Below are 12,428 nucleotides of genomic sequence, written 5' to 3'. Positions count from 1 at the left end.
TCAACAATTTTTCAGTTTAAAATAGGTATATTCATTTAATTAAAGTTACCCAAGTGATTAAAAACATCATCATGTCAATTTCATGATGAGTGATTGATGAAAGTATGGAGTGAATGGTGCGTGATTGCGTGTGCTAATGTACAGAGAGGAAGAGGTGGAGCTCTAAGAGGAAAGGTGGGGCCTAAAAAGGAAGGGGTGTGGTTTACAGACAGGGTGTGTCTTAAACAGGAAGGGGTGTGGCCTTGCCATGAAGGGGTGGGTCATATTTAAATTAGGGGGTGCATGAGTTTAGTCAGGCCTAGGGCAGCACAAGACCTAAATACACCACTGGATGTAGGGGAAAGACATCTGTAGTTACACAGGTTCAACTTATTAGAAAGATTTGTTTCATCTCTGTGTATCACCTGAGGCCAATCACTTTACGAGGTATAGGCAAGGACTGAAAGTGATTGTAAAGTCTTGTTTAAAAGAAAAAAAAAAAAAACACAACATGTCATACTTACCTGCTCTGTGCAGTGGATTTGCACAGGGCAGCCTGGACCCTCCTCTTCTCGGGTCCTTCTTTGCTGCCCCTTGCCCCTCCTTCCTGTCAAGTGCCCCCACAGCAAGCAGCTTTCTATGGGGCACCCGAGCTGAGCTGCAGCTCCGTGTATCCGTTCAGACACAGAGCTGCGGTTTGGCCTCGCCCCCTCTCTCTCCCGATTAGCTGACTTTGATTGACAGCAGCAGGAGCCAATGGCGCCACTGCTGTCTCTCAGCCAATCAGGAGGGAGAGTACCTGATGGCCGAGGGACTCGTGGACATTGCTGGATAGAGATGGGGCTCAGGTAAGTATTAGGGGGGCTGCTGCACACAGGTGGCTTTTTAGCTTCATGCATAGAATTCATTAAGATAAAGGGGTTATAAAGGCAGAAGGTTTTTTAAAACCACTAGTTTTGAGATATACCTTTAAAAAACCAGACTGGACAAAGAAAACATTTTATAGGGCCTTGTTCACAAAGGCAAAGAGCCACGGTAAAAAACAAAAACAAAAAAAAAAACAAAAAAACAGGCACTTGCATCATGGTAACACCATGTCTTTTGTTTACCTGGCTGCCAAATGGGCCAGTTCAGACTAGCACCTTTGTGTCACGCTAGTTTTAACTCCAAATGTCATGTTCAGCAGCCATAACATCTGCCAAATGCAGTTAAGTCAATGCAACCATATGCCAAATATTTTGGTGGTTGTGGCGCAGTATGAAATCATCCTTGGGAACAAAAGACAGATATTTAGGGGGTGGACGTATCACCTCCTGTGCACTTGTAAAACAGCTCTAAACATTGTTCTGAAAAGCAATCCACCACAGATAAATTTTCAGAGTCTGTCGCCCATGTCAAAGTCCCAACATAGAACATACTGTATGCTTTTAAATATTTTTTTTTTAAATAAATCTCTAGAGAGAGGTGCACAATCAGTGGGTGTTTTCAGAGTAATGTCGGGAGATTAACGTGACCCTTGTGAGGACTGCCACCTATATATTTTGATAGTTACTTCAGGTAGTAATATTCTACAAAATGTTAAATTTCTCTTTCTGCAAAGCTGGCAGATAAAATTCCTGGAATTTTCAAAGAGCCTGAGCAGACTTCATAAGTAACAGAAAAAAACAGTGCATTTCCCTTTAGGCTGCAGTAACCTTGATGGTATTTAAAAAAAAAAAAAAAAAAAAAAGGGGGAAGGAAACCGATCACAAATCAAACCCTGAAAGAGGTCCTATCCCTTTCCCACTCTGTCCAAAACTAAAAAAAACAAAAACAAAAAAAACCCCCAAAAACAAAACAAACACAAACTTCTGATGTACATTCCCAAATCTAGGCTATTATTGTATGCCTTTGCATATATTAAACATTTAAGTATATGTTTGAAACGCTCCTAAACTCCAGAACAAAATGTAATATATTGCCGTTTACTAGTCCTTAGATGTGTTGGCTGCATTAGTTTCCTTATTTTCCCCTGGCAATCTGACCAGTAACACAATTCCTGTCTTACAGTGGCATCATAATGCCCACGTTCCATCAATGGAGGAGCAATGTAGCCACCATTATCAACCTGTGGAGAGATTAGTGTTAGGTGGACTGTAAGATTTTGTTGGACAGATTGGTCTGTTAAAAGGAAGTTAGGGGAGAAAACAAAGAAAAAAAAGAAACAAACAGACAAAGAGCCCTTTCACACTGGGGCGGCGGCGGTAAAACGCCACTATTATTAGCGGCGTTTTACCGTCGGTATGCGGCCGCTAGCAGGTCGGTTTTACCCCCCGCTAGCCGCCGAGAAAGGGTTAAATACCACCGCAAAGCGCCTCTGCAGAGGCGCTTTGCCGGCGGTATAGCCGCTCCATCCCATTGATTTCAATGGGCAGGAGCGGTAAAGGAGCGGTATACACACCGCTCCTTCACCGCTCCGAAGATGCTGCTGGCAGGACTTTTTTTACCGTCCTGCCAGCGCATCGCTCCAGTGTGAAAGCCCTCGGTGTTTTCACACTGGAATGCAAGCAGCGGCACTTTCAGGTTGGTTTGCAGGCGCTATTATTAGCGCAATAGCGCCTGCAAACCGCCCCAGTGTGAAAGGGCTCTTACTGGCCAGATCAACAAGTAAAAAAAAAAAAAAAGCCTAAAAAAAGAAAACAAAAATGCAGCCACCACATCCAATGATTGCTATTCTGCAATATATTAAAATGTTTGATTTAGGGTTTTGATGCCCTTTATCTTCCCAGTTAATAAAAAGGCACCAGCTGGGGGGGGGGGCAGAGCTAGCCAGAGACCGTGATGGACGCGCAGTAGCGGAGCACCTTTCTACCACCCTATACTGGCGTTCTAGCCTGCTGGCACCTGAGGATCATAACCCCAACATGCCTAGACGCAAGGCGGAGAAGAACTGTTCCCAGAAACTCCGGTTTTCTCCCCCTGGGCCTAAGCAAAATGGCACTGGCTCCTCATCCACCCCGGCCTCTGGATTTCCGCACTGTCCCTCTCAGAAGGGGAAACCGCAAAAAAGGAGCAGCCCACCTAAAGACTTGCATCCCTTACCAACTATGCCATCATCTGGAAGTCCAGAAAAGACACGATTCAGGATGGATGCTGCGGATGAAGAACATGAGGTGAGCTCTCTCCATGACTCAGGGTATGACACTAGGGAGCTGCCAGACTCTATAGACCAATTCCCCACTAACAACCAGCTTGTTCTAGACACAGTGCTCAAAGAAATGCTGGTATCATTAAGAAGCTCCCTTTATTCAGATATGGTATCATGTGTGCATAAATTTAGCATGGACTTACAATCGGTCTCAGATAGAACGTCTCATGAAGAGAACAAAATGGGGGAGTACGCATCCACAATCAATTATCTGGTCAACACTAATGAAAGCAATGAGGATGATATAGAGGGGATTAAAGCTAAAATGGCGGACATGAGGACAGATCCAGAAGGAATGTCAAGATCAGGGGTATTCCGGAATCTGTCCTGCAACAGGATCTGCACAATTATGTCTCCCAGCTTTTCACCACAGTATTACCTGATATGTCAACCCTCGACTCCACTGTGGATAGAATACACAGTCTCCCTAAACCCACTTTTCTCTCTGCTAAGGTACCCAGGGATGTTATATTTAGACTCCATTTTAACCACACCAAAGAAAAGCTAATGGTAAGTGTCCCGACAGAGAGAACAGATATCGCTGTACACCAATTTACAATTCTATGCAGACCTATCTTAGTACACCCCCCAAAAACGCAGGAATCTAAACACTATTACCAAAGCTCTCAGAAATCACAAGCTGAGCTACAAATGGGGTTTTCCAACAAAGTTGATTGTCACTAAAGACAGCACAAAAAAGGCACCAGCTAAATGACCGTGCGGTGATGCTTGATGTATTTTATTTATTTATAAAATAGATTTATAAATAAATCTATTTAACCACTTGCCGACCGCCTCACGTCTATATACGTCAACAGAGCGGCACGGGCAGGCAAAATCACGTACCTGATACGTGATGCCTTCCCGCGGGCGGGGGGTCCCATCGGACCCCCCCCGGTGCCAGCGGCGGTCGGCATTTGTCTGGCAGCGATCAGAGATGAGGGGGAAGCCATGCGATCGTGGCCCCCCCCTCGCGATCGCTCCCAGCCAATGAGAAACATCCCCTGCCTGTGTATAGTACACACAGGCAGAGGATGTGATGTCATCTCTCCTCGGCTTGGCAGTTTCCGTTCCGACGCCGAGGAGAGAAGACATCCGAGTAAGTGTAAAACACTACACAACACAGTAGAACATGCCAGGCACACTAAACACCCCCGATCCCCCCCTGATCGCCCCCCGATCCCCCCCCAATCACCCCCCCCCCGTCACAAACTGACACCAAGCTGTTTTTTTTTTCTGATTACTGATTGGTGTCAGTTTGTGACAGTTAGAAGTGGTAGGGCAGTGAGTATTAGCCCCCTGTAGGTCTAGGGTACCCCCCTAACTCCCCCTAATAAAGTTTTAACCCCTTGATCACCCCCCGTCACCAGTGTCGCTAAGCAATCATTTTTCTGATCGCTGTATTAGTGTCGCTGGTGACGCTAGTTAGTGAGGTAAATATTTAGGTTCGCCGTCAGCGTTTTATAGCGACAGGGACCCCCATATACTACCGAATAAATGTTTTAACCCCTTGATTGCCCCCTAGTTAACCCTTTCACCACTGATCACTGTATAACCGTTACGGGTGACGCTGGTTAGTTTGTTTATTTTTTATAGTGTCAGGGCACCCGCCGTTTATTACCGAATAAAGGTTTAGCCCCCTGATCGCCCGGCGGTGATATGCGTCGCCCCAGGCAGCGTCAGATTAGCGCCAGTACCGCTAACACCCACGCACGCAGCATACGCCTCCCTTAGTGGTATAGTATCTAAACGGATCAATATCTGATTCGATCAGATCTATACTAGCGTCCCCAGCAGTTTAGGGTTCCCAAAAACGCAGTGTTAGCGGGATCAGCCCAGATACCTGCTAGCACCTGCATTTTGCCCCTCCGCCCGGCTCGGCCCACCCAAGTGCAGTATCGATCGATCACTGTCACTTACAAAACACTAAACGCATAACTGCAGCGTTCGCAGAGTCAGGCCTGATCCCTGCGATCGCTAACAGTTTTTTTGGTAGCGTTTTGGTGAACTGGCAAGTCGCCAGCGGCCTAGTACACCCCGGTCGTAGTCAAACCAGCACTGCAGTAACACTTGGTGACGTGGCGAGTCCCATAAGTGCAGTTCAAGCTGCTGAGGTGGCAAGCACAAGTAGTGTCCCGCTGCCACCAAGAAGACGAACACAGGCCCGTCGTGCCCATAGTGCCCTTCCTGCTGCATTCGCCAATCCTAATTGGGAAACCACCGCTTCTGCAGCGCCCGTACTTCCCCCATTCACATCCCCAACCAAATGCAGTCGGCTGCATGAGAGGCATTTTCTTTATGTCCTCCCTAGTACCCCTACCCAACAAACACCCCCAAAAAAGATGTCATGTCTGCAGCAAGCGCGGATATAGGCGTGACACCCGCTATTATTGTCCCTCCTGTCCTGACAATCCTGGTCTTTGCATTGGTGAATGTTTTGAACGCTACCATTCACTAGTTGAGTATTAGCGTAGGGTACAGCATTGCACAGACTAGGCACACTTTCACAGGGTCTCCCAAGATGCCATCGCATTTTGAGAGACCCGAACCTGGAACCGGTTACAGTTATAAAAGTTACAGTTACAAAAAAAAAAAAAAAACAAACAAAAATAAAAAAAAATAAATAGTTGTCGTTTTATTGTTCTCTCTCTCTCTATTCTCTCTCTCTATGGTTCTGCTCTTTTTTACTGTATTCTATTCTGCAATGTTTTATTGTTATTATGTTTTATCATGTTTGCTTTTCAGGTATGCAATTTTTTATACTTTACTGTTCACTGTGCTTTATTGTTAACCATTTTTTTGTCTTCAGGTACGCCATTCACGACTTTGAGTGGTTATACCAGAATGATGCCTGCAGGTTTAGGTATCATCTTGGTTTCATTCTTTTCAGCCAGCAGTCGGCTTTCATGTAAAAGCAATCCTAGCAGCTAATTAGCCTCTAGACTGCTTTTACAAGCAGTGGGAGGGAATGCCCCCCCCCCCACCATCTTCCATGTTTTTCTCTGGCTCTCCTGTCTCAACAGGGAACCTGAGAATGCAGCCGGTGATTCAGCCAGCTGACCATAGAGCTGATCAGAGACCAGAGTGGCTCCAAACATCTCTATGGCCTAAGAAACCGGAAGCTACGAGCATTTTATGACTTAGATTTCGCCGGATGTAAACAGCGCCATTGGGAAATTGGGGAAGCATTTTTTCACACCGATCTTGGTGTGGTCAGATGCTTTGAGGGCAGAGGAGAGATCTAGGGTCTAATAGACCCCAATTTTTTCAAAAAAAGAGTACCTGTCACTACCTATTGCTATCATAGGGGATATTTACATTCCCTGAGATAACAATAAAAATGATTAAGAAAAAAAAATGAAAAGGAACAGTTTAAAAATAAGATAAAAAAGCAAAAAAATAATAAAGAAAAAAAAAAAAAAAAAAAAAAAAGCACCCCTGTCCCCCCTGCTTTCGCGCTAAGGCGAACGCAAGCGTCAGTCTGGCATCAAATGTAAACAGCAATTGCACCATGCATGTGAGGTGTCACCGCGAACGTCAGATCGAGGGCAGTAATTTTAGCAGTAGACCTCCTCTGTAAATCTAAAGTGGTAACCTGTAAAGGCTTTTAAAGGCTTTTAAAAATGTATTAATTTTGTTGCCACTGCACGTTTGTGCACAATTTTAAAGCATGTCATGTTTGGTATCCATGTACTCGGCCTAAGATCATCTTTTTTATCTCATCAAACATTTGGGTAATATAGTGTGTTTTAGTGCATTAAAATTTAAAAAAGTGTGTTTTTTCCACAAAAAATGCGTTTGAAAAATCGCTGCGCAAATACTGTGTGAAAAAAAAAATGAAACACCCACCATTTTAATCTGTAGGGCATTTGCTTTAAAAAAATATATAATGTTTGGGGGTTCAAAGTAATTTTCTTGCAAAAAAAAATAATTTTTTCATGTAATCAAAAAGTGTCAGAAAGGGCTTTGTATTCAAGTGGTTAGAAGAGTGGGTGATGTGTGACATAAGCTTCTAAATGTTGTGCATAAAATGCCAAGACAGTTCAAAACCCCCCCCAAATGACCCCATTTTGGAAAGTAGACACCCCAAGCTATTTGCTGAGAGGCATGTCGAGTCCATGGAATATTTTATATTGTGACACAAGTTGCAGGAAAGAGACAAATTTTTTTTTTTTTTTGCACAAAGTTGTCACTAAATGATATATTGCTCAAACATGCCATGGGAATATGTAAAATTACACCCCAAAATACATTCTGTTGCTTCTCCTGAGTATGGGGATACCACATGTGTGGGACTTTTTGGGAGCCTAGCCGCGCACGGGACCCCGAAAACCAAGCACCGCCTTCAGGCTTTCTAAGGGCGTAAATTTTTGAATTCACTCTTCACTGCCTATCACAGTTTCGGAGGCCATGGAAAGCCCAGGTGGCACAAAACCCCCCCAAATGACCCCATTTTGGAAAGTAGACACCCCAAGCTATTTGCTGAGAGGTATAGTGAGTATTTTGCAGACCTCACTTTTTGTCACAAAGTTTTGAAAATTGAAAAAAGAAAAAAAAAAAAATTTTTTTCTGGTCTTTCTTCATTTTCAAAAACAAATGAGAGCTGCAAAATGCTCACCATGCCTCTCAGCAAATAGCTTGGGGTGTCTACTTTCCAAAATGGGGTCATTTGGGGGGGGGTTTGTGCCATCATGGCATTTTATGGCCTTCAAAACTGTGATAGGCAGCGAGGAGTGAAATCAAAAATTTATGCCCTTAGAAATCCTGAAGGCGGTGATTGGTTTTTGGGGCCCCGTACGTGGCTAGGCTCCCAAAAAGTCCCACACATGTGGTATCCCCATACTCAGGAGAAGCAGCTGAATGTATTTTGGGATGCAATTCCACATATGCCCATGGCCTGTGTGAGCAATATATCATTTAGTGACAACTTTTTGTAAATTTTTTTTTTTTTTTTGTCATTATTCAATCACTTGGGACAAAAAAAATAAATATTCAATGGGCTCAACATGCCTCTCAGCAATTTCCTTTGGGTGTCTACTTTCCAAAATGGGGTCATTTGGGGGGGGTTTGTACTGCCCTGCCATTTTAGCACCTCAAGAAATGACATAGGCAGTCATAAACTAAAAGCTGTGCAAATTCCAGAAAATGTACCCTAGTTTGTAGGCGCTATAACTTTTGCGCAAACCAATAAATATACGCTTATTGACATTTTTTTTACCAAAGACATGTGGCCGAATACATTTTGGCCTAAATGTATGACTAAAATTGAGTTTATTGGATTTTTTTTATAACAAAAAGTAGAAAATATCATTTTTTTTCAAAATTTTCGGTCTTTTTCCGTTTATAGCGCAAAAAATAAAAACGGCAGAGGTGATCAAATACCATCAAAAGAAAGCTCTATTTGTGGGAAGAAAAGGACGCAAATTTCGTTTGGGTACAGCATTGCATGACCGCGCAATTAGCAGTTAAAGCGACGCAGTGCCGAATTGTAAAAAGTGCTCTGGTCAGGAAGGGGGTAAATCCTTCCGGGGCTGAAGTGGTTAATAAAATGTTTTCATTCATTGCAGTATAATCTATAGATGGGTGCAGTTACCTCACTTCAAAATGATACTGAAGCCATCCTATTTATTTTGGATTTGTTGCATTTACCCAAATAAGAAAAAAAAAAAAAAGGCACAAAACAGAAATCAGCAGCTTCCAGAAACTGTGTAGTGGCAGCCTAGAGTCCTGGATGGACTTCTCAGGTCTAATTTATTGGGAGGCAGATGATAGGGAAAACCTACAACATCCACAAAGGATTTAACTCCTTCCCGACCGGCGCACGCCTATGTATGTCGGCAGAATGGCACGGCTGGGCAAATAGGCTTACAGGTATGTCCATTTGAATTCACCGCCGTGACATTGCGTGCGCGTGCGCCGGCCGGGAGCTCCGTGAGTTGGGTCGCGGGTCCCGCAGACTCGATCGCCGCGGGGATACCCGCGATCGCCTCACGGAGAGGATGAACGGGGAGATGCTGACGTAAACAGCATCTTCCTATTCTGCCTAGTGACAGTCTCACTGATCTCTGCTCCCTGTCATCGGGAGCAGTGATCAGTGTAGTGTCACAGCTAGCCCATCCCCCCTACAGTTAGTAATCACTCCCTAGTACTGACTTAACCCCTCCCCGCCCCCTAATGGTTAACCCCTTCACTGCCAGTGTCATTTACACAGGAATCAGTGCATTTTTATAGCACTGATCGCTGCATAAATGACAGTGGTCCCAAAAATGTGTCAAAAATATCCGACATGTCCGTCATAATGTCGCAGTCACAATAAAAATCGCTGATCGCCGCCATTACTAGTAAAAAAAAAATAATAATAAAAATGCTATAAATCTATCCCCTATTTTGTAGACGCTATAACTTTTGCGCAAACCAATCAATATTTGCTTATTGCGATTTTTTTTTTTTTACCAAAAATATGTAGAAGAATACATAATCGGCCTAAACTGAGAAAAAATGTGCTTTTAGAGAAAAAAAAAGTACAAAATATTGTGTTTTTTTCAAAATTGTCGCTCTTTTTTTGTTTATAGCGCAAAAAATAAAAAAAGCAGAGGCGATCAAATAAAAATGCCATAAAACTATCCCCTATTTTGTAAACGCTATAACTTTTGCGCAAACCAATCACTAAACGCTTATTGCGATTTTTTTTACCAAAAATATGTAGCAGAATACATATCGGCCTAAACTGAGGAAAAAAAAGTTTTTTTTATATATTTTTGGGGGATATTTATATTATAGCATTTATATTATAGCAAAATGTAAAAAATAATGCATTTTTTTCAAAATTGTCGCTCTTATTTTGTTTATAGCGCAAAAAATAAAAATTGCAGAGGTGATCAAATACCACCAAAAGAAAGCTCCATTTGTGGGGGAAAAAAGGATGTCAATTTTGTTTGAGAGCCACGTTGCATGATTGCGCAATTGTCAGTTAAAGCGACGCAGTGCCAAATCACAAAAAGTGCTCTGGTCAGGAAGGGGGGTAAAACTTCCGGGGCTGAAGCGGTTAAAGAAACCTGCAGACAGTTCGTATCAGCCGGAGATTCAAACCATGTAACAAGGCTGATTGTACCCAAGTTGATGGAGCGATCAACTTGGGCACAACTAGTCTGTCAGATTCTTCATGCGAGTATTGCCAGTGGCTATACCCGCTAGCAATAATCCCGGTGTTCTCCCAAACTGCTCCCTCACACAAGGAGAACACTGACTGTGTTGCTGAATGAATCAAGCGATTTCCTTTCCTGCAACCACTTCCCACCATCTATGGATGGCTTATAACCCTCTTTAAGATCTATGTAAAAGGCTTAGGGCTCTTTCTCACGGGGCGGATCAGTGATGATCACTCCGCTGATCCCCGCTGAGCAGGAAGATGACAGGTGCATCGCTGCACACTGTGCAGCGACGGACCTGTCAGAGCGCCGCTCTCCCCTATGGGGGGATCGGATGATGACGGACCGTAGTGTCCGTCTTCACCCGATCCGATAACGGATGGAAAAGTAGGTTTTTCCTCCGTTACACTTTTCGGATCGGAGCGGGTCGGATGTCAGCGGACATGTCACCGCTGACATCCGACGCTCCATAAAGATTCATGTATGTCCGTTTTTCATCCAAAAACGGAAGGATGAAAAACGGACATACGGATCGTTAGTGTGAAAGAGGCCTTACTGTACCACATTAAAGGCAAAGGCTACTCATTACTGATCTTTCAGTCTTGGGTGGACACATCCCTCCACCAGCTTCCTACATTTCCTAAGATCTCTAATGGGGGATCAAGTTACAGATGTGACCAGAAAATTATTTCTCTGGGTAGGTTACCTGATGGTGACAAAAGCAGAGGATGGAGCATAATCACCCTATAAGAGAAAGTGCCTGAATTTAAAAACCCATTCATTCAATATCACCTCTTGTAAATTTTTAAAAATATTTGTAGATGAACGGTTTCTTCTACTTGATTTTCTATTTAAATTTAGATGGATTCCTAAGGTTAGAGCATGGTGCTATGACAAAGGCTGTTAGAGCCGAAACACGTTAGCTGGTTACCAGTTTTTTTCAGTATTCAGCCAATAAAGATTTGAATTTTACAGACTGAGTTGCCAGCTTGAAATTACTATGGATTTGATTGTTAGAGTGGGGGAGCACTGTAGCCAGAGTACCCATCTCCAGCCATCAGAAGCTGAACTTGCAGTTGAACTTTGGTATTGTTTATCTGCAACATTTTATTATAAATTGAAATGTTAAATTCTACTAATTGTCATAACATTTGAAACCATTATACTAGTATATACTAGTGCAAAGATTTGAAATATTAGTGTGCCTTTTGTTGGTGAAACTATATGTTTGGAAACTCCAAAGACATGCTGGTAGGTTAATTGGATCCTGTCTAAATTGTCCCTGGTATGTATGAATGTGAGTTAGGGACCTTAGATTGTAAGCTTCTTGAGGGTAGGGACTGATGTGAATGTACAATGTATATGTAAAGCGCTGCGTAAATTGACGGCGCTATATAAGTAACTGAAATAAATAATAAATGTTTCAAAGATATGTGATGATGTCAAATTATCATCTTGATAGAAATGTGAGGTATAGTTAACCACTGACTCATCTATTTACACTATTTCAAGTGCTATTACATTATCTGGGTTAGTTTTCAATAAATTACCTCTTCCCAAGCCAAATTACCACCAACAGTCTTAAAGCTTTACAGATAGCAGATTAGACTTAGCAGCAGTTGGTAGCCTTGCCAAGTAGAGGCAGGAGTAAGCAAAAGTGTTCTCTGAAAGCTCAGCCTACCTTTTCTATCTGGCTTGAGATTCCTGTCAACAGGTGGAGGCTCACAGTCTGTAGAGGGAACAGTCCTTCTTGGCGGAGTCTGTGGACTGGATCTGAAGCCCATATGTGCTGGAGGTGGAACTTGCATTCCAAATGCAGAAAAGTCAAACGTGCCTGGAGTCATAGGTACATAATTTGTTTCTTGGATAGGTTCCGTACAGCTGTTAGAATGCTGTCGAGGAGGTGAATTTGGGTTCATTGGGACATAGTTTTCATCTAATTCCTCAGTTGAAAAACTCCCTACTGTTAACATGCTTCTGTTTTTCTGCAAGAAAAAAAAAAAAAAAAAAACACATCCAATTGTAAGCAATGATCTGAGTAATGCATAAATACCTAAATGCCTACCAAATAAAACAGATTTAAAAACTTACAAAATGACTATGAAAGGCCTCAA

General features: G+C 42.9%; 1 protein-coding gene across 5 annotated transcripts in view; it reads right to left on the bottom strand.

Moving 5' to 3' along the window:
• The window catches only part of GAB1 (GRB2 associated binding protein 1), a 159,598-nt gene that overhangs the window by 24,399 nt on the left and 122,771 nt on the right, over window positions 1-12,428 (bottom strand). For all 5 annotated transcript variants that reach the window (XM_073604352.1, XM_073604360.1, XM_073604369.1 and 2 more), the window contains exons 5-6: window positions 12,406-12,428; window positions 11,996-12,299 (exon numbers count right to left, since the gene is read on the bottom strand). The exon at window positions 12,406-12,428 is cut by the window's right edge and continues 63 nt beyond it. In XM_073604352.1, the coding sequence (XP_073460453.1) occupies window positions 11,996-12,299; window positions 12,406-12,428 (327 nt within the window). The remainder of the gene's footprint in view (window positions 1-11,995; window positions 12,300-12,405) is intronic.

The sequence above is a fragment of the Aquarana catesbeiana genome, linkage group LG01 (assembly GCF_042186555.1).
Source record: "Aquarana catesbeiana isolate 2022-GZ linkage group LG01, ASM4218655v1, whole genome shotgun sequence".
In the NCBI taxonomy this organism is placed as follows: Eukaryota; Metazoa; Chordata; class Amphibia; order Anura; family Ranidae; genus Aquarana; species Aquarana catesbeiana.
The sequence above is the reverse complement of the archived record's forward strand: the minus strand, read 5'-3'. Positions and strand labels throughout refer to the sequence as shown.